General features: G+C 37.7%; 2 protein-coding genes across 3 annotated transcripts in view; both read left to right on the forward strand.

Moving 5' to 3' along the window:
* rk (G-protein coupled receptor rickets) overlaps positions 1-11,344 on the forward strand; it is a 34,871-nt gene extending 23,527 nt beyond the window's left edge. For both annotated transcript variants that reach the window (XM_017609615.1, XM_017609614.1), the window contains exons 7-13: positions 1,733-1,870; positions 1,988-2,128; positions 2,210-2,275; positions 2,817-2,960; positions 5,127-5,494; positions 5,578-7,422; positions 10,432-11,344. In XM_017609615.1, the coding sequence (XP_017465104.1) occupies positions 1,733-1,870; positions 1,988-2,128; positions 2,210-2,275; positions 2,817-2,960; positions 5,127-5,494; positions 5,578-7,422; positions 10,432-10,778 (3,049 nt within the window). In that variant the 3' untranslated portion in view covers positions 10,779-11,344. The remainder of the gene's footprint in view (positions 1-1,732; positions 1,871-1,987; positions 2,129-2,209; positions 2,276-2,816; positions 2,961-5,126; positions 5,495-5,577; positions 7,423-10,431) is intronic.
* Positions 11,345-19,049: 7,705 nt separating this feature from the next.
* Positions 19,050-26,161, forward strand: eater (transmembrane receptor protein eater). Its single transcript, XM_017609632.1, has 3 exons — positions 19,050-19,365; positions 21,947-25,494; positions 25,762-26,161. Exons 1-3 carry the CDS (start codon positions 19,226-19,228, stop codon positions 25,818-25,820), a joined length of 3,747 nt encoding a protein of 1,248 aa, XP_017465121.1. The 5' UTR covers positions 19,050-19,225; the 3' UTR covers positions 25,821-26,161.
* The last annotated feature ends 977 nt before the right edge of the window (positions 26,162-27,138 follow it).

The raw sequence follows: 27,138 nt of genomic DNA on the forward strand, positions 1-27,138 counted from the left end.
AATTTGTACCAAACTCGGTGTGGTTATTGTGCTTGCCACATATAAGCAAAACGTTGAAAATTATTGAAATCGGACTAAAATAACGGCCGCTTCTCATATAACGGTAAATTTCAGAAATGCTTGAAACTTCAATATTTCGAAATTGAAGGACGCTAATTTACTCAAAATTGATACACCCCGGCTTACCATCTAGCGGAAGGTTTCGGAAAGGTGAAAAAACATATTTAATACTTGCGCCGGGTATTTAATGTTCGGCTCCGCCCGAACTTAGACTTTCTTACTTGTTTTTTTATAAATTTTTGTTCGTTATTTACGATTCTGATTTTTTCGATAAATTCATATGTTATGTTGGAGACTGCGTGTTTAATGCCGATTTAAACCTTTTATGATCTAAAAAATTAAATCTGAAAACAACAGTTATAATATAAGCAAAAAAATAAAAATCAAAAATAACGATTAAAAGTTTATTGAAAAAGTAAAATTCCAAAAATAAATATTCTTGATCGAATTAATAAAAATCATGAAATAACGGTTAAATTTCATAGAAAACCTGTAAGTTATAGGCAAAAAACAAAACCGACTTCTGGCGAATTGATAACTTCCTTTTTTAGAAGTAGGTTAAAAAACTAAAAATATGACGTGATATCCTTTGAATCCGTTCACAGGACTGATTGCATTTTCTTGCTGGCATACTTTTGCAAATTTTCGCGTCAACTCTATCCGCCTCCGCACGTTTCTGTGTATTGCTGTCGCAATAAAATGCAAGACTTAAACTCCCATTGAGCATGAAATTCCAGCACAGCTTCTTCCTTCGCCGCCAAAACGAAGCGTAGCGCATCAAGTTGCAGTCAACACACAGCCACCAATACACATACAATACATACAAGAGAATGAATTAATAATGGTATTAAAAATAATGTAGCATTTGAAACCTTAACAGGTTTAGGCCGAGAAGAGCAATATGATTTTTTATAAGTTTCTAAATCTATCTCAAACAAATTAAATTCATAAAAAACTATTTTATAAAAAGTTGCAATGTATTCTTAGGCACTAAAAATGGTAATGCTATTAGATTTCCTCTTGCATGCTTGAACTAAACCCGCGACCGCTAAGCGCTATGCCAGCACACAAGTACTTGGCTAAAGCAAACACCAAACTTTAATATGCTCGCACGTTTGCATATGCAATTCACACCATACACACATACATACAAACACCAACTCTACTTATTTCTATAGTAGCACCAAAGTAAATTTAATATTTCACTGCGTTTGTGCACTTCCGCGCTTGTGAATGCACACTTTTTCTCCGATTTCATTTCTATGCTCTCTCCCGCTGTTTGGAGTAAACAGGATAATTACGACAATGTTAAATGCAGCGATAAGAATGCGTTCACAATTTGACGCTGAATTCATGGCACTTACACGCCAACTGTTTTGCGAAGTTGCATCTTCATGTGGGGTTGCTGGGTGTCAGCGGATTCGGCGACAACTTTGTCGGTGCATTGACTCGCTGTGAAATGTGAAATTCGCATGGATTTGCGTGGATTTGACTTAATTTAGTCATAAAACAAATTATTTTATTTCAATTACTTAGTGATATTTTTTGCTAAGCTTCTTCCCTCCTCTCAGAATTGGATAAACTGCCAACCAAGTGGCACTAAATCGCTATCATTGTTTGTATTCGGAATGCTATGTTATTTGTATGATTTTTTCCTTCTATGATTTTACAGATCTGTCACCAGCAATCGCCTGCGTTGGATAAATGAAACAGATTTGCCTAGAAATTTACAAACGCTAGATTTTCGCGCGAATCCATTGTCGTTAATAATGCCGAGAGCATTGCGTGGCATGGCGAGGTTGCGTAAATTGTGAGTATAAGAAAATTATGATAAAATATGTTTTGCAAAATGTTGTTTAAATCTCTAAGCGTAAAAATGCTTTTAAATAACTTTTTTAAAATTTTTTCGTTTCCTATTTTCGACCAGAATTCTTTCCGATGTACGTGCACTCAAAGTATTTCCCGATCTTGAAGGCTGTTTCTCATTAGAGATTATAAAATTGGATCGTGCCGGTATTAAAGAAGTGCCATCAAACCTGTGTCGTCAAACACCAAGACTGAAGAGCTTGTAAGTAAAAAAAAAAAAACAAGTGTTCCTTTATGATTATATTTTAATTAATCATTACAATTTCTTATAAATTCATTGCAGAGAGCTTAAAACTAATTCCTTAGTGCGCATTCCCAACTTAGCTAATTGCAGAGAATTAAGACTGTTGTAAGTAGCAGAGAAAAAATTGCAGAAAGGTTAAAAATAATATCCCTAGAATTATTCAAAGATAAAAGTTGTAATATGTGTGTATGTATGTATGTGTGTACATTAGGGCGGGTCAACTTTTTTTTTTTTACTTTGCGCGTATAAACAGCATAGGAGTATTCTGCGTGTAATTCTAAGTAAATTTGCCTAAGAAACCTTGGGTCTAAAATCAATTTGGAGCAGAAAATGGGAAAATATCACTATTGCGCCCACTGATGGAAGTATAAGTGCATAAAAGGATTCCTCATGGCAAAAACCCCTTATGGCATGTTTTTATACAAACAGCAAAATGCTACGTATACATATTTTCTCACTTTGGTAAACTCCAAATTTATTTTAGACCCATGGATTCTTCGGCAAATTTGCTTTGATTTACACGTCGAATCATTCTGTGCTATAAGCGCGCAGTCGAAGAAATAACCCACAAAAATTTACCCGCCCTAATATACTTACATAGATATATGCATTCAAAAATGTAAAAATAATTTTTTTTTTTTACCAGAGATCTTTCGAGTAATCACATAGAATCGCTCGGTGGGCGACCCTTCGTCGGCTTAAAGCAACTTCATGATTTAGTGCTCTCTTACAATCGCATAAAGGCGATACCACAGGATGCCTTCTTCGGCATTCCGCGACTGCAGTTGTTGTAAGTAGCCAGCAAATTATTTTAATTATTTGATTGCTAATTTCAATAACAACACATTTCTTAAAAAAAAACCTAGAGGCCCAAAATAAATGAAACTGAAATATCTCCTCTCCTCTCCTCTCCTCTCCTCTCCTCTCCTCTCCTCTCCTCTCCTCTCCTCTCCTCTCCTCTCCTCTCCTCTCCTCTCCTCTCCTCTCCTCTCCTCTCCTCTCCTCTCCTCTCCTCTCCTCTCCTCTCCTCTCCTCTCCTCTCCTCTCCTCTCCTCTCCTCTCCTCTCCTCTCCTCTCCTCTCCTCTCCTCTCCTCTCCTCTCCTCTCCTCTCCTCTCCTCTCCTCTCCTCTCCTCTCCTCTCCTCTCCTCTCCTCTCCTCTCCTCTCCTCTCCTCTCCTCTCCTCTCCTCTCCTCTCCTCTCCTCTCCTCTCCTCTCCTCTCCTCTCCTCTCCTCTCCTCTCCTCTCCTCTCCTCTCCTCTCCTCTCCTCTCCTCTCCTCTCCTCTCCTCTCCTCTCCTCTCCTCTCCTCTCCTCTCCTCTCCTCTCCTCTCCTCTCCTCTCCTCTCCTCTCCTCTCCTCTCCTCTCCTCTCCTCTCCTCTCCTCTCCTCTCCTCTCCTCTCCTCTCCTCTCCTCTCCTCTCCTCTCCTCTCCTCTCCTCTCCTCTCCTCTCCTCTCCTCTCCTCTCCTCTCCTCTCCTCTCCTCTCCTCTCCTCTCCTCTCCTCTCCTCTCCTCTCCTCTCCTCTCCTCTCCTCTCCTCTCCTCTCCTCTCCTCTCCTCTCCTCTCCTCTCCTCTCCTCTCCTCTCCTCTCCTCTCCTCTCCTCTCCTCTCCTCTCCTCTCCTCTCCTCTCCTCTCCTCTCCTCTCCTCTCCTCTCCTCTCCTCTCCTCTCCTCTCCTCTCCTCTCCTCTCCTCTCCTCTCCTCTCCTCTCCTCTCCTCTCCTCTCCTCTCCTCTCCTCTCCTCTCCTCTCCTCTCCTCTCCTCTCCTCTCCTCTCCTCTCCTCTCCTCTCCTCTCCTCTCCTCTCCTCTCCTCTCCTCTCCTCTCCTCTCCTCTCCTCTCCTCTCCTCTCCTCTCCTCTCCTCTCCTCTCCTCTCCTCTCCTCTCCTCTCCTCTCCTCTCCTCTCCTCTCCTCTCCTCTCCTCTCCTCTCCTCTCCTCTCCTCTCCTCTCCTCTCCTCTCCTCTCCTCTCCTCTCCTCTCCTCTCCTCTCCTCTCCTCTCCTCTCCTCTCCTCTCCTCTCCTCTCCTCTCCTCTCCTCTCCTCTCCTCTCCTCTCCTCTCCTCTCCTCTCCTCTCCTCTCCTCTCCTCTCCTCTCCTCTCCTCTCCTCTCCTCTCCTCTCCTCTCCTCTCCTCTCCTCTCCTCTCCTCTCCTCTCCTCTCCTCTCCTCTCCTCTCCTCTCCTCTCCTCTCCTCTCCTCTCCTCTCCTCTCCTCTCCTCTCCTCTCCTCTCCTCTCCTCTCCTCTCCTCTCCTCTCCTCTCCTCTCCTCTCCTCTCCTCTCCTCTCCTCTCCTCTCCTCTCCTCTCCTCTCCTCTCCTCTCCTCTCCTCTCCTCTCCTCTCCTCTCCTCTCCTCTCCTCTCCTCTCCTCTCCTCTCCTCTCCTCTCCTCTCCTCTCCTCTCCTCTCCTCTCCTCTCCTCTCCTCTCCTCTCCTCTCCTCTCCTCTCCTCTCCTCTCCTCTCCTCTCCTCTCCTCTCCTCTCCTCTCCTCTCCTCTCCTCTCCTCTCCTCTCCTCTCCTCTCCTCTCCTCTCCTCTCCTCTCCTCTCCTCTCCTCTCCTCTCCTCTCCTCTCCTCTCCTCTCCTCTCCTCTCCTCTCCTCTCCTCTCCTCTCCTCTCCTCTCCTCTCCTCTCCTCTCCTCTCCTCTCCTCTCCTCTCCTCTCCTCTCCTCTCCTCTCCTCTCCTCTCCTCTCCTCTCCTCTCCTCTCCTCTCCTCTCCTCTCCTCTCCTCTCCTCTCCTCTCCTCTCCTCTCCTCTCCTCTCCTCTCCTCTCCTCTCCTCTCCTCTCCTCTCCTCTCCTCTCCTCTCCTCTCCTCTCCTCTCCTCTCCTCTCCTCTCCTCTCCTCTCCTCTCCTCTCCTCTCCTCTCCTCTCCTCTCCTCTCCTCTCCTCTCCTCTTTCGATAACAGTTATATCAATTTCAATATCTCTTCTAATTTTATCTTCAATTCTCTCTAGAGACTTGGAAGGCAATGAAATCGCCTCAATACACAAAGAAGCCTTCATGCCATTTGCCAAATTGGAAGACTTAAATTTAGGCAATAATATCTTCCCCGAACTGCCATCGGCTGGCTTGAATAAGCTGCTGCATTTAAAGACTTTCAACAATCCCAAATTACGCGAATTCCCAGCGCCTGACACATTTCCGCGCATACAGACGCTGATCCTCTCATATGCATACCACTGCTGTCCCTTCATACCGCTAGTAGCAATGTCCGCCACGAAGAAGCCACCCCTAGTGCAAGAGGCAGTGCTCTTTCCCTCCGACTCCGAATTCGATATGAGCTTGTGGAATAACAGTATGATGGATATATGGCCGCAGTTGCGTAAGTACATTAGAAAAATTTTCTAACGTTTTGATACAATTAAATACATATAGCATATATTCATTAAACCCTTCATCTTCCAGAGAATCTCAGCAAAAAGTTTGGCAACCAAATGCACGATATCTGGGATAACTTCGGTCAAGACTTCAATTACCCTGGCAATACTCCCACCTATGTCGAGGAATACTTCGAGGAAGAAAACACAGGCACGACCACCACAGCAACAGGCATGGCCAGCAGTTTTGCTGGTTTTAGCACTGGCCTCTTCGGCACTGTAGACACCGAAATAGCGCCTGGCTCCATACAATGCCTACCCATGCCCGGCCCCTTTCTGCCCTGCGCTGATCTCTTCGACTGGTGGACTTTGCGCTGTGGCGTTTGGGTTGTCTTCCTGCTGGCGCTGCTGGGGAACGGCACCGTCGTTATAGTGCTCATGTTCTCCCGTTCCAAAATGGATGTGCCACGTTTTTTGGTATGCAATTTGGCTGCAGCCGACTTCTTCATGGGCATTTACCTCGGCATACTCGCCATAGTAGATGCTTCAACATTGGGAGAATTTCGTATGTTCGCCATTCCTTGGCAGATGTCGCTTATGTGCCAGTTCGCCGGGTTCTTAGCCGTGCTCTCTTCGGAGTTGTCAGTGTATACGTTGGCCGTGATTACGCTGGAACGCAATTACGCCATAACGCATGCGATACACTTGAATAAACGGCTGTCACTGCGTCAGTCAGCATACATTATGGCGGTGGGCTGGACCTTTGCGCTGATCATGGCGGCTCTGCCATTAGCTGGCATCTCTGATTACCGCAAGTTTGCCGTGTGTCTGCCATTCGAGACGACAACTGGCGTGGCCAGCCTGACTTATGTTATTGCGCTGATGTTCATCAATGGTTGTGCGTTTGTGACGCTTATGGGCTGCTACCTGAAAATGTATTGGGCCATCCGCGGTTCACAGGCCTGGAATACCAACGATTCCCGTATTGCGAAACGCATGGCACTACTGGTCTTTACCGATTTCCTCTGCTGGTCACCGATTGCCTTCTTCTCCATCACTGCCATCTTTGGACTGCAGCTAATCTCGCTGGAGCAAGCCAAGATTTTTACAGTTTTCGTGCTGCCGCTGAATTCGTGTTGCAATCCTTTCTTGTACGCAATTATGACAAAGCAATTTAAGAAGGATTGCATAACGCTGTGTAAGCACTTCGAAGAGGCGCGCGTAACACGTGGCGCCGGTGCCGCCGCTGCTACAGCACTCCCCGGTGGGCTTGGAAGGCGTGGCGGTGTGCGCGTAGCCAAAGAGCTGCCACCTTTGCTGCCTGCAGCGCATCCGCCCGGCTGTCGGTGCTTGCGAATGATGCCCAATGAAATGCCCAATTGGCATAAGCTGCAGGAGCGTGAACGTGTTCGCAACACATGGGCGTCCAGTACATGGCATTGGTTGGCAATCTGCTGTCATTGCGCGGATCCGGATGATGATGACGATGATGATGTGGAGGCGCGTCATCTCGGCGGTGGTCGTCGCCAACGGAAGTCGCATAAGGCGAGTAATCGCCATACGCGTACGCGTTCGCATAATGCGGCAACAGATCCGTACCTCTATCAGTTTGCTGAGCTGAAACAGAAGCAGAAACAGACACGCGCTAGCTCGATATCTAGTGAGAATTTCTGTTCATCGCGTTCATCTAGCTGGCGTAATGGTCCACCCTCGGCTGGCGCGGTACCGCATACTTGCAACGTACCACTCAAGATGATGGATCCGAATCGACGGAGACATTCTGCGTGGCTGATAACGCGAAAGACTTCGCAAGACTCTAACTTGTCGAGCTCTCGCAACGACAGCTCAGCTTCGGCGACCACGGCAAGCACTTCCACCTTCCGGTTATCGCGCTCAAGTGCGGGCAGTACAACGCCATTGCCGTCTATAATGGGTGAGTATATGCGGGATTGAGAATATTTTTACTTCATTCGAGTTCATCCCATTTTTTTTTCATTCACCGTATTGCATTTTATTTCGTTTCTTTCCCCTCCATTTTATTCCATTCCATTCTAGTTTCATTTCAGGTCGTTTCATTTGAATTAATTTCACTTCGTTCCATTCACCTAATTTTTATTCCATTTCATAGCTCTTTCATTTCACTCCACCTCATTCCAATGATGTATGCTTTCTAATTTAATTATTTTTCATTTTGGTTCATATGAAAACGCCCCGTTTACTATTTTGTTCCATTTTGTTCTTTTCCGTTCCGTTCCATCCTATATTTATAATCCCACTGTGTTCATTCTACATCATTCCACTTTATACTTTTTACTGAAATCCTTTTGATTCGGATGCATTTCCTTCCCTTTCCATTCCATTGAATTTCATGAATTTCGTGCCATCCCAATCTGTTAGTTTTTTCCATTGCATTTGATTTCATTTCTTTCCCTTCCATTTTTTCCATTCCACTTCAGGTTTATTTCAATTTACTTCATTTAAATTCATTTAATTTCGTTACATTCACTTAATTTTTATTCCATTCCATTTCATTGCACATTGATTTTACTCCACATCATTCCACACTGAGAAACGTTTTATGTTTTCGTTTTTTGCATTTGGTTTCATATGAAAACGTCCCTAATATTTTTTTGTTCCATTGTGTTCTGTAACGTTCCGTTCCGTTCCACATTATCTATATATAAATACGCCACAAGAAAATTTTGCAATCCCTTTTTTGAAGGCACCGTTCGCTCGATTTCAATGAAACATACACCGATTTAAAGGATATAACTTCCTCTAATCCAGAAATGTTAATCCCGAAACATAGGGGGCGTGGCATGTAACATATAGACTAAAATGTGAAAACTACTTTATCTCTAAAACTAATTATGCTGGGAAACTGAAACTTAGCATAGATGCATAGATTGTAAATACCCTACGTACGGAGAAAAGTGGTAGATTTTTGAAAAGGGGGCGTGGCCCCTCCCATACAAACTGAAATTCTCCTATCGCTTTTCTCTGGAACCGCTTATGCCAACGCCTTGAAATTTGACCCAGCTATTTACGCTATCAATAACGTGCTTAAAGCGAAAAACGGTAGATATTGGAAAAGGGGGCGAGGGGGGGAGGTGCTCCCATACAAGCACCGCTGAACCGCTTAAGCTAACGTTCTGAAACTTGACACAGCTGCATACATATGTATCATTACCGAACTCATGGCGAAAAGTGGTGTGCATTCGAAAGGGGGATAAGGCACCTCGCATACAGAATGCAATTTCCATACCGCTTATACCTGGATCCACTTATGATAGATAAGGTAATGGAATTTGATACACTTATGTCTACATACATTTAAAATGGCAAAAATCATTCAATTGGGAACCATTTCCTACCAGATTTCTAAATCGCATTGAATGATTGTTATTTTGTGTACTGATTTTTGAAATGATCAGTGTGTTTGTCTTTCGTTAGGTGGCGCAGGGATTGAGAGTTGAGATGGGCATGGGACAAAATATTAAGTCCCGATCCCGCTCATCCCGAAATTCATTTTTTAACTTCCGAACCCGCTCATCCTGACGTTTTTCAGAATTGTACCGTGGGCCCGGGGGCCACGAAATCTATCTCTAAAAAAATTCACATGTCTTTCAAATTAATTTTAAATAAATAAAAATTGTATGAAAGAAATGGCATCCTCCAACTATTTTATTTTGCTTTGCTGTTCGTTTTCGTCTCAATAAAACATAAAAAGTGCATATTTTATACAAATTTATTAAGAGAGATTTTCTGAATTTGCGGAAGTTGCGGTTTTATCGGGAGTAGCGGGAATGGATTTTGATCCCGTTCCGTCCGTTAAATTTTTACAGACCTTCCCAATACCGCCCGTCTCGAATATCAGTACCATGGGTCCCGATACTCCATGCCCATCTCTAATTGAGAGCTATCCTTAAAATGTATAACCAGATTTTCTTCATCTTTAGAACACATAAAAACATAAAATTTGGTGCAATTCGGTAGCCCAATCATGTGATGCAAAAATATTGGGCTTTAGGCCCATTCTTGACAAAAACACGTGTAAAACCGCCGTTAGAGAAGGAAATATTATATTTTGTTTTACACCTTTGAGGTACTTAACTTCCACCGATTCTGATGAAAAGAATGAGGAGTTTATGCAGATGATGGCAATTTAGTTTGAACGTTCCAAGTGGCACTCAGACCAATATAATCGAAAAAAGTATTTACAGTCTGGATTGGTATTTGTTTAACATAATAGTCAGCGAGGAACCGTTAGGCATGTCATCTATATATACAAATACATATATATGCATATTTTTTGTAAATGAAACTTTAGGTTCCTTTCTCGGTATAATTTCGAAAGGTACTAAGCAATTTGGTTTCAAGTTTTCCTATAAAGCATAAATGAGTCAATATTGGTGATAAACAAAATTTAAAAGTGTATGAAAAAATGTCGAATTTCGACAACTGGGCGGTACTAGTACTTATAATCCCGCTGTTTTCATTCTACATCATTCCGCTTTGATTACAATCTTCTTTATTCTGAGTCATTTCGATTCCCTTGAATTCCTTATCATTTCATTCCATTTCGTACCGTCTTATCAATAAAATGTTTTCCATTCACCAAATTGTTCCGGTCTATTTTATTTCTATTTCCTCCATTTTATTCCGTCTTCGTTCCGATTGGTTCCATTCCAGTTCATTTCATTTCGTTCCCTCGTTTAATTTCATTTCACTGCATTAAATTTATTTTTTCTTGCTTTTTGTTACATACAAATACACTCTGGTTACTTTTTTGTTCCGTTTTCTTCTGTTCCATTTCATTTAATATCATTTCGCTCTTTCATCAAAATCTGCTTGATTCTGTTTCATTACCACTCCATCTATCCATCAGTTTCTATGTCATATCATTGCAATTCTCATCATTGTCTACTTTCCCTCCTACCAGCTCATAGCAGCAAAGCACAGCAACAACAACTACAACAGCACTCCACTCTACCCTCAAAACCGCGTCTCGTCCGTCAGGAGGCCGTTCAAGAGGAAGAAGACTCATCTCCACCACGCCTTGGCGTACGCTTTCTACCCACTATACCGTCAGCAGCAGATAGTTCCATTATCATGGAGGACGGCGACTCAGCCATGAACGTAGCCAGTGTGATGGGTATGCCGCTGCCAGGTGCAGCGAGCGGTTTTTACACTGTGCTGCAGGCGCAAAGTGGTGGTGCGGCGAAAACACTGCTCACCTCGACGACGAGTCCACAATTCGATACACCGAAAGAAGAACATCCACCATGACACTGTTTGGGTTGGTTCGTCGGCGGGCAACAAAAGCGAATGAGAAAACAAAAACCACCAAAACGTGATAGCAACAAAAAAAGTGGCATTAGTGAGGCATTTCTCTAACGGACGTATTGAAATTTACTGTTCATACACATATACATATGTATGTTCGAATAATTAAATATACATATGTACTCTTCGAACGCATGCATGGCATAAGTAGTCAATTTGTACAGTAGCTGATAATAATGGCGTGTTTCTAAATGTGTGAATGTTTGTGGATATGTAACCGCAAAAGTACTTAAAATATTTTAAATATTTAAAAAGCTAAAAAATGCTTACAAAACATAAGTATGTATGTACAATATATAAGTTTAGCAATACAGATTCACACATACATAAATATTTAAGTGTGCATTGAAAAGCATGTTATAGAAAATAAGTATTTATTGCATAAAAATAAGCTAAACATATATGTATGTATATGTATGCATTCAGTTTTGCTGGCGCTAAAATAGTACTTAAATAACTGCGAAAATTATTTATTTCAAATACTTTTTATCCTCAAATATACTATGATGAATTTTTGTTACAATTTTATGGCCTTATTCATAAAAAATAAAGTAGGTTTAAAGAGCTTTATAAAATGACGTTTTCATACATTTTTCAGTTTATAAACCTTTTTTAAAGCTACTTTATTTTTTATGAATAAGGCCGTTAATTTGTATATTTTTAAACAATTTTTTCTCGATTATTTTAAATTTTTAAAGGTTTTTACTGATATAATGCCGCATTGGTATGACTTTTTTGCCAATTTATTTTTTGTCGATGTTTTGTCAAAACTCTGTGAAATTATATTCGCGAAAAATTGTTTCTATATGTAACGGTGCCGCACTAAAGCCATAAGAAATTGGATGGCGCGCGCACTGCAGACAGGTTTATTTTATTAGAATCAGACAGCGCTTTTGGTAATGTTGATTATGAATAGGAAACACCAGCGGCCATGGAGGCTGCACTCAGTCTCAGGCTTCGGTCTCAGGCATGCCGAAGCAGATGATGAAAACACAACAACAACAGCCAAACATATAATGTATAATTTCATTTATTACCCTGTGCGTTGCTGTAATCATAGGTACTGTAAAGCTGAATTTCAAACAATCTTTGAAACTCATAAACAAAAGACTTCATATACGAAATCGGAGCATGTTTAGCTGTCAAATGCCAAATGTGTTATCTAGTGATGCTATACTAAAAAATAAATGCGAAGCAGCAAAAGAAAAAAACGCTTTATAACCCGGAAAAATAGAAAAAATGCCCTTTTTTATTAATTATTTCTGTGTTAAAAAACCTGATCTTTCGATTGCTATGACTTAAACAATATTAAAAATCACCATCGTTGATAAAAATTACCAATAAATTTTCGTTTCGAATTTTCGCCGTGAAAATGGAATAATTTTATAAAATGCATAGCCCGTGCAAAAATCTTTGGAAATCATTGTTTTCAAATTTGTTTCCCCATTTTCTCTCTACTTTCAAGCTAGGCTAGGCACCGCTCAGCGCGCCTGGGACATTTGACGTGAATCGCCCCACATACATACGTTTGTTTTATTTTTCTATTTTACCCCTCAAACGCCTTAACATCGAAATACACAAACTAAAAATAACTCCGAGCTGGATTTTTTTTAACAAAAAGATACCTTTTTTTGTTTTTTAACCGACTTCACAAAAAGGAGAAAGTATCAGTTCGTCGGAATATTTAACCGATTTCTAGAATTCTTTTTTTAAAGAAAAGGTATTACCTCACAGGTGGCCCCCTTCTTAATTTGGTTTAAATCCGATCATTGGATCATTGGATCATAAAGAAATTAAAATTTGTATATGAGAATTGAAGTCGGTTTTGTCTTTTGCTTAAAAATTACTTTTTTTTATTATTTAAAATTTTTTAAAAATTTCTAGAACATCCTTTTTCAACATTTTTAAGAGAGTTATTTTTCAGAAATGGATACAGATTTTTTTCAAAGATTATTTAAGATTTTGCAAGAAAGATGAAAACGTATCTGTTTTTTTCTGCGCCATTTTTGATTTTTATCAAACAAATTTGTGATATTTATTAAGAATTGGAAAAATTACATACTTTTTTAACAAACCATCCTTTAATAAGGATATGTTTTGAAAAACTAAAAACCTAACAAAGCTGAAAAAAATTCAGAAAAATTCAGGCAATCCTTTTGAGTGTCGATGCGAGTTCAGGGTGTTTATTGTATTAAAATAAATGAAAATACATTAGTTTGCCAATATATTTCAATCTCCTCCGGAGATCGTCTTCAGAGGACATGTTAATTAAATTTTAGCGCAACGACGTCCGGTCTCATTTGTCATGCAGTTTAATTCAATAAACGCCCTGACCTAGGGATTGTTTGATTTGTTTCAAACATTTTTACAGCTTAATTAATTTTCCAAGAAATATTCTTACTATAAAAAAATGTGTTTTCCCATTCTTAATAAATATCACAAATTTTTCATTAAAGACTAAAGCAATAAAAAAATACATATATTTCTTTGTGAAATTCTACCAGCAGCCCATGTGTCCTATATTTAAGTATACACCCCGTGTCAAAATTATAAACGCACCTCATATTGACAAATTTTAATCATTTATTATTTTAAAAATTTTTTTTATTTTAGTTATTTCTATATAAGAATAATAGTTTCTTCTTTAACAAAACCCGTATAATCCCCCCTTTTTATATTAAATAAAAAAAAATCAACAAATGTTCCTAAGGCTTTCATGCTTTTGAATTTGATTTCTTAGAAATATTTTTAGTACACAGTTTTGTATTCCATTAAATTTTAGTGAAAAAAAGTCTAACTTTGAAGTAGCTAGAAATTAACGTTGATTTTTGATATATGTATTTTTTTTGTTTTGCTGACGTTTTGTTGAACTCTTCCTTCCATACAAAGTATGTTCGAAGATTTTTCTATTTGAAAGAAAATGAGAAATATTTTTAATTGAATGGGCTACCAAACTGCTTGAAACATTTTCGAAATTTTATTAATTTGTTTTTTTTTTTAATATTGCACTAAGTTTGAAACTTGGTTTGTACGGTTTTTGTTAAGGAAAATATTATATTTTTATAACCAAAATATTGAAAAATATGTGGTGCTTTTGAAATTTTGACACGGAGTGTCATTTAAAGCATTATTTTGCTGTTGTATGCTTTTTTTAAGTATTAACTATGAATGTAATAATGTAAAAAAATAGTTCTAAAGTGATAATATTTCTAAGGAGTACTTAGTCATAAGCAAATGTAACAATAATATACATGCATACATACATACGTATAATTCAAACAAAAAAAAATAAAAATAAAAAAAAGTGATAAAAAAATATGAAAGTACCAAGATCAAATCAAATGCCTGTTGTTTTCATACGTTTTTTATCGCTGTAGGTTACTGGGTGCACTTGAATTTAATGCCAAACGCTATTTCATTTTCATGGGCGAGGTCGAAATCAAGCAAATATTTCTTGCTATTAGTCATAGTAGAAAGCATCCTGTAGGCAAGTGCATTTTCTAGCATTACACAAGAGAAATTGAGATGAGAAACTAATGCCTTGTTAATACAAAAAAACTAAAAACCCAAGAAAACGGCTTTAAAGTTTAAAGTTAACATGAACTCCTATGGCAAAAATGTGCTAACCATCGTAAAATCTTAAGCTTAACATTTTTTTTATGTAAAGTAATGATTAAAATAGTTTTAGAGGATTTCTAGCTACACCGTAAGGTTTTTAAACTGATAAAAAAATATAAATAAGCCACCCCTAAAATCATGTTAACCGTTATTTTACACAAAAAAAATGTTAAGCTTAAGATTTTACGACTCTTAACACGCAACGCGGAACGGAAAAAGAGGTGGCGCACAGTGGTGTGAAACTGGAATTTACTGTTCATAATCATACATGGCCTTCATTTTTCAACAAACTTGATAAATATTTTTTAAAGGAAAGCCTATAAAATTTATTTATATAAAGTGCAGGGAAAGTAACAATTTTGAAGGAAATCCAATCCCCTATTCCAGTTAATAAATGTCACATAATAAACACAAGTTGAAAGCATTTGTGGGTTTCCCAAAAATGAAAAAAATTAACAAAAAAATTTTAAAAAAACTTTCACCAAAACCGATTTTTTTTGTAACGATTAGATACATTTTAGGTATGCAGTATTATAGCTCATTAAATTTTAGTATAAGAAAAGGGAAGTTTTAAGTGGCTAAGAACTCTTGTTGGTTTTTAACAATTTTATTTATGCTAATATTTCGATCAAATTTACATAGGGCCGGTTACTCAATGTCTGGTTACAACAAATCGGAGGTAGAAGCACTGGTTAAATGCAAACACTGCTTTATCGATCACATGTTATATGCATGGAGTCGAAGACGTCGATAACGATGTTTATTATTGTTAACCAGACATTGAGTAACCGGGCCTTAATATGGAAGAAAATACCTAGCAGCGTCAGCAAAAATATTAAAAAAAAAATTAACGCGAGTTTTTAGCCACTCGACCCTTGTACACTGAGCCAAAAGTACAATGGTATATCTGACTGTGGCTGAACGTTCATGGGTGTTTGCTGTTATTTTTTGGCTTCCAGCAGGTTCGAGGGTACGAATGCCGTCACTCCAACACTTCATTTTTATTATTTCTTTTCTGTGTTTGGTTTTTCTTAACTACGAAAAAGCCTCTGTGAAGTGCAGAACCAAATCTAGTGACGAAGAAAATTGATTCAAGTTATACATTTGAAGATACATTTACAAAGCGGCTGTAGCTGAGTATGTAGAGATGCTAGCTGTTATTTGCTAATTCTGTCAGAGGCACGTGTTAAAATGATTACAAAAAATTTTGTTTTGTATCTCCAAATTATGAAAAAGCATCTGTGAAGTGCAGAAGGCAGATGTTTTCAAACGAAAAAATCGACAACCAAAAGTTTGGTTAATGTAAACAAAAGTGTTGTTAATATTACCAAATCATCGTTGAAAATATGCACCAGGGCATTGTTAATATTAACCAAAAATCACGTTGATTCCTTTTCAAGTTTGAATTTGGTAATGTTAACCAATTTTTAGTTGAGTTTTTTTTTTCTCAGTGTACTAAAATTTAATGGCCTATATAATTGCATACCTAAAAATTCAAAAAATAATAATTTTAATTTTAAGGATTTTTTTTTCTATGCGTAACATTCCAATTTTTTTGTGCATTTTTTTCCAATCAATGGTCATTTGGGAATACTTAACTTAAATATTTTTTTTTTACATTACGTTGTGTACATTAGGCTAGACGAAATTATTTTCCAGTCACTCTCCGAACTTAAGAATGTCACAAAAATAGAAAAATCCTTTCTCTTTAATTTTGAAATCGTTTGATCTTAACCCGTGCGCCGGGGCTTTGAATTTGGATCAGGTTAGCCTTTAGAGGGTGTCAACAGGAAAATACCAACAACAATTATTTTCCGTGTATAGCTTGGACCACCCTTATGTACATATAAGCAAAACTAAACATACATATAAGTACTATAAATAAGTTAAAACAATTTTAGGATGCTCAGGAAGCCTAAGTACTCGGTTTTCGGAAGCTTCCATAAAGGCATTTGGATTTTAAATATTTACATCTATCCTTTGCGAATTTAGAAACTTGCTTAATTCACGCTCATAAAAAAATTTAGCTTAAGCAATATGTAAAAGTTTGATAATTATCTACTTCAATTACTTCACACGCGCATTTCCATCAATGAATGAGTCAAAAAGTGAATGTGAAATTTAGTATATGCTCGCAAGATTATGTGCATATATATAGTACATATGTATGTATGTATGTAAGACTGCTTGTATCAGCCACACAAAGGAAGTCCTTATCAATGGTATTCAGATACATATGAAGGAATAAAAATACTTTATTTAAAATGTATGTAAATATGTGCGAGTTGAGTGCCTTAATTAGACCGTTCTTTGCGTGTAGGAATGTCTATTTTAATTTCTCCGTCAACCATGACGATCTTCGGTATGATGTTTTTCTACCAAGATACGACTGTATGCAGAAAGCTTTTAAATATCGCGTTTATGAGACGTCTTCATTCACTTGCTTACTATGTACATAAATAGTTTCACATGCAGTTTGACTGTGTCAAATAAAACGACTATCTATTTGTATTTTTTCGGACCTATAAGAAAATTTCGTTGTCGGTCACAAAAAAAAAATAAATGTGGCGAAATTTCTCTGTCTTAATTTTTCAGTCAGCGCTCGCAAAATAAGAATTTTTAACGAAAAAAATGCTTTTTCCGCTACCTTTTTTAATAAACATTTAAATATAACCAAATGAAAAACATTGTAGCAAGTGCAAGTTTGAAGTAGCTATAGGACTTACCGTTGATTTTAGCAAATTTTTTTTCGTTGAAGGTTTTTCGTTAATTTTTTTTCATATCAACAAGTCATCGAACATACTTTGTGTGGAAGTAAATTGCTGACCCAGTCACCCTTCTGAGGTAGCGGAGCTGAAACTGTTGGATCTCTTAGGTTTCATTAAGGATAGTATTTGGTACGGTAGAATAATGACTTGAAATTTCTTAGCTACTCTCTCGGTTATGGGTACGAATCTCCTCCTGACAATCGCTTAAAAATGCCACTCAAAATGCACAATTATGAATCCTAGACAAAGCATGGAAAATTCTACAAACGCCATCCTAAGCTAACGTAACCTTGTTGGTGGCATTCCTGATGAATTTTTAAAATTAGTATGTTCAGAGACTTTTTGTAGAATTTAGTAATAAATATTTTTGTAAAATATTTTAATCCATATCGCATCCCTCCTTTATGTGTATTTTTCGCCATTTTCTAAAAAAGTGCAAAAAGAACTCTGAAATCCAATGGAACTAAAAATATAATGCAAATAGGTCATTCCATGTAAAAGAAGAAAATTATATAAATTTTAAAATTCCTCAATTAACCCTATTTGAGTAGTGAGTTTTTGCTAAATGACTACACTCCTTTAATCTGTTGAATATCTATTGCCAAATTAGAAAAGCTGTAATTTTTGCCCATTGAAACTTTTTTACTTCATACATACTTCATACCAGTCACCAGAATGTGTCACAATTTTAAATATTTTTAAATATTTCCATGAAGATTATATAAGCTTTAAATTTCATGAACAGGAAATGAACGGGCATATTTTACAAAAAAAAAAATCTGAGTGCAAAAAGGTAAAATAGAGGGATTTTCAGTGTCCCACCAGCCCAATTTATCCAAATAATAGTTACAAAGAGCTAAGAAATTATTTGCTATTTTTTTTAAAGGAATATTCTATATATATGTATGTATGTAATGGCCAAAATAGATATCGTTTCAATTTGAATTTTTTATCGAATCGAAAAACCAAACTTCTCCTCCAACTACCTATCACCAAAGGTGCTGGAAAACAATGAGAATAATTCCCATGGGAATAGGTATTAGTAATGAGAATGGATATTTATTCTTATCGTAGAGTAAATATCCATTCTCATGTGAGTGAATTTCGATTCCCATGAGAATTATTCTCATCGTTTACCAGCACCTTAAGCGAGACACTGCATTCTCTCACAACAGCTCGGCCAACGGAGGAGATTATGGAATACCAAATTTAGCGCCATGCGAGTCTCCTTGTTGGTGGATTGAATTGGATGACTAAAATAGCCAGTTCTAAAGAGGACAAGTTTCTACCAAATTTTGCATACTATTTAATTAAAAAATTAGTAATAAAGAATTAAGGTATACTTTTCTTCGTAACGTTCTTAAAACAAAGCCCAGAGCCGCGGTATGTCACAATAGCGGCGATAAGTGCGGTTTATTGTGCTTTTTGCAAATATGTACTTATGAATGTGTTAAGGCGCATATACGTACGTTTATATGCATGTACACATATGGAACTTATCACTTTGAAAACGGATGCGTGTATATGTTAAAACAAGAAGCAAAAAATTCATTAATAAAACCACTGTCGGTATTAAAACTACTTGCAAGACTGTATTTATTACACATACATACGTAGTACGTAGTACGTATGTAAATATATACACAATTTTAGGTACATATCATTGGCAGATATGTGCCATTTACTGCTTTGATTATACAACCATACATACACATTTACATATATGTACATATGAATGTATTTAGTTGTGCCGATATCTGCACTGCTAATATTTTTCATTATATGGAATATTATTTTTCCATTACTTTGAATGTTGCAATCAGTTGAATTTCGTATTTGGCGCGAGTTGCATATTTACTTACTAACTAACGGAAAACTAAGTTTTAAGAAATGCGCTTCTCTGTTGTGTGGATATGTTTTTTCCTATATGCAACCAATGTTGCGGCGCAGTATTGCACGAAAGTCAAAACCGAAGTAATTAATGGCCGTAAAGTGCTACGTAGAATGAGATTTTGCTGTAACGGTTTTAGGAAAATCAAAGGTGAATGCAAACCTTACTGCCCCACCGGCTGTTTCAATGGTAAATGCGTGAAGCCGGGTGTGTGCGAATGTAATGCCGGCTACAGGAAGTTCAATAACTATCGGTAGGTGCAGCGGCAGTTGACTTTTTAGTGGATACAACTTAAAAGGACTGAATATACAAATTTTTTGTTAAAATTTCTCACAGTGGTTGTGGTTATCAAATGAAAGAAAGAAGTGAAGAAAATTTAAAAAATTAATAAACATTTTTTTTTTCAAGTATGTGATAAAATTTCTTTAAATATTTACCCTTAATTTCTGTCAAGATTTAAAGTCTTTTTACCATATTCTTATAAATTATGTGAATGGTGTGCGTTATCATTGGAAAGTGTCATTTAAAATTATAAAACAATCGTTATATAAATTGTCGTTTTAATTTCACTGAATATTTACTTTAAGAAAGTGAGTTTGCATTAAAAAAGAAGCTTTCTTATGTATCGTTCTTCACATAAGAAAAATCAAAGCATTTTTATTGCCCAATTTTTGGGAAATGTTTTCTCATACTACATAATCAAATTTTAAACTATTTTTTTTTTATTTAATTAAAAATTTTTCTTTGGAAAAATATTTTCACATCAAATTTTCTATATTAGTATATACATTAGAGTGGTCCAAAATAATAAAGTTGGAATTTTAATGCCGCCACCCCCTAGGATTGTTCTGAACCGAAAATAAATATACCCCTATTTTTTTATTATGAAATCAAAAAAAAATTAGGGAGTGCTCACAGCGCTCAAGTTGTCCATGTATTTTATATGGGAAAAAAACAAATTTTCGTAAAAATGGTATAAAACTCTTGAAATCAATATTTTTCAATCGTAAAACTGTGGTTCTCTTCAGGATACTTAAATATTAACATCCTATTGTTTATTTAACCATTTTTTATGACTAAAGATTTTTTATAGAACCCCCCATTGCATATTCTAGGACCTATAAAATATAGTTACCATGAAAAAATTGTTAAAGGAACAATTGGGTATTATTACCGGGAATCTCCTGAAGACAAGCAAAGTTTTCCGATCGAAAAATATTGACTGTCAAGAATTCTACACTATTTCTACGAAAAGTTGTTTTTTCCCCATATAAAATACATTGAAAACTTTGAGCGCTTTGAGCACACCCTAATTTTTTTTTATTTCAAAATAAAAAAATAGCGGTATATTTTTTTGGTATAGAACAATTCTAGGTGCTGGCGGCATTAAAAAGCGACCTTATTTTTTTTTTACATACATTTTTGGACCACTTTAATGTACATACACATGTCTATGGAAAAAAAAATTTAAATATATATGTATATTTATTGAATTATTCTTTAAAAAGTTATGTTTTGTTTAACAATTTCCTTAATAACATAAAAAAAATTTAAATACTTTTTGTTTCAAAAAATCCTATTGAAAATGTGTTAGGAACGTCCTTAAAATGTGTACCTTTAAAACATATTGGAAAAAAAGTTTTAAAAACTTTCGCAAAATGACACTAGTTTTTTTTTGGAGTTCTAGACTAGAAATTTAACTTTTCGCTAAAATTTGATAAAATAACATATAAAAAACTAAAATGAGGCACCAAGTTAAATTTGAATTCCACAAAAAATGCTACTACGTATAAAACCAGTATAATCATCATCGCACATGTCCTAAGTGTTTTTATGCCGCTTTTTTTTACTTCAAGTGGAGTAAAATAATGAAAAAAAAAGTTTATTAACATAATATTATTTTTTATTTAAAACTGTCCTTTTTAAAATTCCCTCCAAACTTTTTCCTTCAATATTCACGAAGATTTTCGAAGTGAATTTATAAAAAAAAAAAAAATATTTAAAAGTTTTTGATTACAACAATCATTTTTTAAAATATGTAAGAAATATTTATTTAATAAAAGTATGCAAATATATTTCCTAAAAAAATAGCGATAATGGCTTTAAAGCAAAATTAAAAAAAAATAAAAATAATTCTAAATTATGAGGATGAAAAAGTAAAATACTTTTTGATTCGGACAATCTTATTTTAAATACCTACATATGTATATATATTAAAAATGTCGTTGAAAAAATTAAAAGCATTTTGAACAAAATTAACATAAAAAAAATTTATAAACAATTATTTGTTTAAATTTTGTTTTCATTAAAGAAGAAAAAATCTTCCACGAAATGTGCATACAAAATTTACAAAAAAACCTTTTATTTAAAATAATCTTATTTACATAAAAAATATAAGAAAAATTGTAGAAACCTTTTCTTCAATATTCTCGAAGATTTTTGAAATAAAGGCAATTTTTAAATAAAATTTTAGTATTTATAATAATAAAAAATATTCTTCAAAGTAAGAAAAAAATTTCTTTAAAATATCTAAGAAAAAAAGTTCTTTAAATAACTAAATTTTTTGTTTTCATTAAAATAATGCATTTAATATTCGAAAACGATTTTTGATTGCGATTTTTTCTTTTAAGTAATAGCGTTCTTTAAAATTTTCAATTTGTTCGAATCCGAAACTGTTTGAAAAAATGCCCTTAAAAAATCTAAAAATACAATTTCTTCTCAACTAAACAAGAATACAGTCCCTCGGCGACATATAAAAAGTATAGTAAAGGATATTTTTTTTTATAAAAAAACAGTATCTAATTTCACTTTATCTCACTTTCTGCCGCCAACAGCTGCCTGCCCCAATGTGATGACTGCAGAAATGGCTTTTGTAGTGCGCCAGGCGTTTGCAAATGCAATAGTGGCTATGAGCTTAACGCCACCGGTCACTGTGAGCCCGTTTGCACACCTCTCTGCAAAAATGGTAAATGCGAATCGCCGGGCAAATGCGTCTGCTTGCCGGGCTATAAGAAAAACGCCGCAGGTGCTTGTGAACCGCAATGTGCTAACGATTGTCGCAATGGTGATTGCATCGCACCAAATCAGTGCGCCTGTAAGACAGGTTATGAAGCAGATGCATCGGGCCAATGTCAACCAATTTGCGAAGATGGCTGTGAACATGGAGTATGTCGTGCGCCAAGTGTTTGCGAATGTAATAAAGGTTACCAAAAATCTCTTAATAAGACATGTGCGCCTCATTGCTTGGACGAATGCGTTAATGGAGTTTGTGTTGAGCCGAACGTTTGCGAATGTATTGCGGGTTATAGAAAGGTTTTGGATAATATTTGCCAACCGATTTGTGAGCCCAGTTGTATTAATGGTGAATGTATTGCACCCAACACATGCGCATGCGATACAGGCTACAAACCGGAAGGTGGCAGATGTGAACCGCACTGTCCGAGTGGTTGTCCGAATGGTCGCTGTATATCACCAGAAAAGTGTGAATGCGACAAAGGATACTCTCTTAGTTTGGCGAGTGTATGCGATCCCGTTTGTAGTAATGGTTGCGCGAATGGACTTTGCATTGCCCCAGAAATCTGTAAATGTAGCACAGGGTACAATTTGAGTGACAATAATATTTGTGAGCCCGTCTGCTCTAGCGGATGTCCGAATGGACAATGCGTAGCACCGGAAACCTGTGCCTGTGACACTGGATTTCAAATGACAGACCCGAATATTTGTGAACCCGTCTGCACAAACGGATGCCCGCATGGCGAGTGCATAGCTCCAGAAACCTGCGCGTGTGACGCTGGATTCAAAATGACCGACTCGAATATCTGTGAGCCCATATGCTCTAGCGGATGTCCCAATGGACAATGCGTAGCCCCGGAAACCTGTGCGTGTGACACTGGATTTCAAATGACAGACCCGAATATTTGTGAACCAATCTGCACAAACGGATGCCCGAATGGCGAGTGCATAGCTCCAGAAACTTGCGCGTGCGACGCTGGATTCAAAATGACCGACCCGAATATCTGTGAACCCGTCTGTTCCAGCGGCTGTCCGTATGGCCAGTGTAAAGCTCCAGAAACATGCGCGTGTGACGCTGGATTCAAAATGGTAGACANGTGTGACACTGGATTTCAAATGACAGACCCGAATATTTGTGAACCAATCTGCACAAACGGATGCCCGAATGGCGAGTGCATAGCTCCAGAAACTTGCGCGTGCGACGCTGGATTCAAAATGACCGACCCGAATATCTGTGAACCCGTCTGTTCCAGCGGCTGTCCGAATGGCCAGTGTATAGCTCCAGAAACTTGCGAGTGTGACGCTGGATTCCAAATGACAGACCCGAATATCTGTGAACCCATCTGTTCCAGCGGCTGCCCGAATGGCCAGTGTATAGCTCCAGAAACTTGCGAGTGTGACGCTGGATTCCAAATGACAGACACGAATATCTGTGAACCCATCTGTTCCAGCGGCTGCCCGAATGGCCAGTGTATAGCTCCAGAAACTTGCGCGTGTGAAGCGGGATTCAAAATGGCAGACCCGAATATCTGTGAACCCGTCTGTTCCAGCGGCTGTCCGAATGGCCAGTGTATAGCTCCAGAAACTTGCGAGTGTGACGCAGGATTCAAAATGACAGATCCGAATATCTGTGAACCCGTCTGTTCCAGCGGCTGTCCGGATGGCCAGTGTATAGCTCCAGAAACTTGCGAGTGTGACGCAGGATTCAAAATGACAGATCCGAATATCTGTGAACCCGTCTGTTCCAGCGGCTGTCCGGATGGCCAGTGTATAGCTCCAGAAACTTGCGAGTGTGACGCAGGATTCAAAATGACAGATCCGAATATCTGTGAACCCGTCTGTTCCAGCGGCTGTCCGGATGGCCAGTGTATAGCTCCAGAAACTTGCGAGTGTGACGCAGGATTCAAAATGACAGATCCGAATATCTGTGAACCCGTCTGTTCCAGCGGCTGTCCGGATGGCCAGTGTATAGCTCCAGAAACTTGCGAGTGTGACGCAGGATTCAAAATGACAGATCCGAATATCTGTGAACCCGTCTGTTCCAGCGGCTGTCGGAATGGCCAGTGTATAGCTCCGGAAACTTGCGCGTGTGACGCTGGGTTCAAAATGATGGACCCGAATATCTGTGAACCCGTCTGTTCCAGCGGCTGTCCGAATGGCCAGTGTATAGCTCCGGAAACCTGCGCGTGTGACGCTGGATTCAAAATGAGGGGTCAGAATGTCTGCGAGCCCGTCTGTTCCAGTGGCTGTCCAAATGGCCAGTGTATAGCCCCAGAAACTTGCACGTGTGACGCTGGGTTCAAAATGACAGACCAGAATATTTGTGAACCCGTCTGTTCCAGCGGCTGTCGGAATGGCCAGTGTATAGCTCCGGAAACCTGCGCGTGTGACGCTGGATTCAAAATGACTGACCCGAATATCTGTGAACCTGTATGCTTAAACGGATGTCCGAATGGACGGTGTATAGCTCCTGAAACGTGCGACTGTAAGAAAGGTTATACCATGTCTAGCGAACTCAATATTTGTGAGCCTAGTTGTTCTTCTGGCTGTCCGAACGGTGACTGCATAGCTCCAGAAATTTGTCAGTGCAAGAGTGGATATGTTAATGGCAGTTACAATATTTGTGAGCCTCTTTGTTCAAGCAACTGCTCCAATGGTCGTTGTGTAGCTCCGGAGACGTGCGAGTGTCACAAGGGGTATTCAAAATTGGCTGATGGAGAGTGCGAGCCAGTTTGTGACGCCACTTGTCCACGAAATCGATGCATTGCACCAGATGTCTGTTACTATAATACAGACAATATCGAAGACCAAATGAGATCTACTTCAAAATACACGGATTCTATTAGTGTAATTCTGAAATCGGCGCGAGCTGGACGTCTCTTTGCGGCTTCTGTTAACTCTTATGACGAGGAGGACAGTGATGAAGAAGGCAGTGATAATTCGGGTGATTACAGTGATAGCGTAAACATTTTGGACACACGCGATAACAGGTGTCTGAACCGCTGTACGAATGGCACTTGCCAACAAGAGCAATGCATCTGCCAATACGGTTATGAGCTACAGATGCATGGCCATGAGGATATCTGCGTTGCGCGCTGTGGTGTTTTAATTGATGGCGCGTACAGCGGCTGTGTAAATGGGTTTTGTAATGAGCCAGGAATTTGTGTATGCTTCGAAGGTTTCCAGCAGTCTACCGAGAATGCACACAAATGCGTGCTCCTTCATAGAGAGGAGCAGTCAAGTGGCGGAATTTTCAAATATCTACGTCTGTATGTTATTTTCGCTGCGCTTTCCTTGCCGTTGGCGTTGGTGGTATTATATTTGTTATGCCATATTAGCTGCGAAAAATCGTACAATGTGGCGAAAAGAGGTAAGAGAGATGGTGGTATAAAAGTTGTGTAGCAANGTGAAAATCACTTAGATTGGTGTCATATAAAGTATATCTTCCATACCTCTGATTGTTTAGATGCGATTTTTTATATAAGTATGTAACTCCTCTATCGATGTATGCAGATGTATTCAAAAGGAGTAATCTGTCAAAGTAAAATTTGCAGATGTTCATGAAAGGTATGAAGCCTTCGGCATAGCCGAAGACAGCACTGCTCTTACTTGTTTTTTATTAATTTTCTATTCACAGAGAACAACTTGGGACTGGCGAATTTATCGCGTAATGTGGATATCATACGAGTGCCTTAGTCAAGCGGGTTTTTTGGATTTTTGAAACTTTAAAGTGATGACAGTGATCTTCAGATTTTATCTTTTCGTTTACTAGATTTCTAAATTTTTGAATACATATCAATATGTGAATGTATGCATATGTAAAGTTATTGATAACCAAGTATAATATGTATTAATAATAGTAAGTAAATTTATATATGTGAATAAGTAGATGCATTAAGATAAGTGTAAAAAGTAGTTTTAAGTTTCGTGATAGACATTTCGTTTTCCAAATTTTTAGCATGATAAAAAAATAGGAAGGTAGAACCGCTTGCAGAAATTTTTCAAATTCTTGACGTTTGCATGCAATTTAATTTTAAAATTTTACACACACATTCTCATTTTTAATCTTAAACAAAAAGAACTTTGTACTTTTGAGAGAACGGTTTTACCTTACTATGCGTTTATCAGGATTTTTAGTACGAAAAAAATTTTGTTTTTCATAAAACACTCGAGCTAGTGATAACACAAATTAGAATTTAACGGTATCTGTTAATTAAAAAAGAATTGTATTGAAATGTTGAAAGCTACTGAGGTGTTGTTCGAGAAAAGTTTTACTATTCAGCGGTATAACGAAAATGTTTATATTGAAAGTGGCATAAGTCACTCAAAAAAAATCAAGTTAATGATAACATGGATTACACCGAGTAAAAATCAGTTTTGCACAAAAAATATATACTTCCAAAACTAGGAGCCAAATATAGTAAAACTGCGTTTTTAGTTTCTTTCTCTGGCGTCAGGATTTTGTTTTTTAAAGGACTTTGAAATTTCAGAGTTTCGATTAGTTAGTTCCAAAAATTATTTAAAAAATTCAGCGCTATATAGAATAACAATATGGGTTCCAAAAAACAGACAAAATTCTGTAGAATTAAAAAATATTAAGTTTTTGTGGTGCACAAGGACGAATAGGTATTGAAAATGTCCTTTTAAAGTTTTTTCCTTGAGTATCCCTGAGGATTAATATACACACGACCACACGTCCTTCTACTTTAGTAGCGTAAATAAATAACAATATTTGAAAGGGCATTTTCAATATCAATTCGTCCTTGTGAACCAAACAAATTTTATATTTTTAAATTCTAAAGAATTTTATCATTTGCTTGGTTGGTTGGTAGAATCGTCGCCTGAGTACATTCCCAGGATGCAATAAGTGCTGAAAGCACCATTTTGATACGCTTTCTCTGCGATCCTTGATTTAATCTGCTTTCATGATTCGTTGGGTTGGTCAAATCATTTGGATTTTGGTGAATTTGGAAATTTCCCCAAGATTTTGGATGGAAAAACTCCCGAGTGTGTT

The sequence above is a fragment of the Rhagoletis zephyria genome, unplaced genomic scaffold (assembly GCF_001687245.7).
Source record: "Rhagoletis zephyria isolate East Lansing unplaced genomic scaffold, Rhagoletis_zephyria_1.1 Rzeph_scaffold_00239, whole genome shotgun sequence".
Classification (NCBI taxonomy): Eukaryota; Metazoa; Arthropoda; class Insecta; order Diptera; family Tephritidae; genus Rhagoletis; species Rhagoletis zephyria.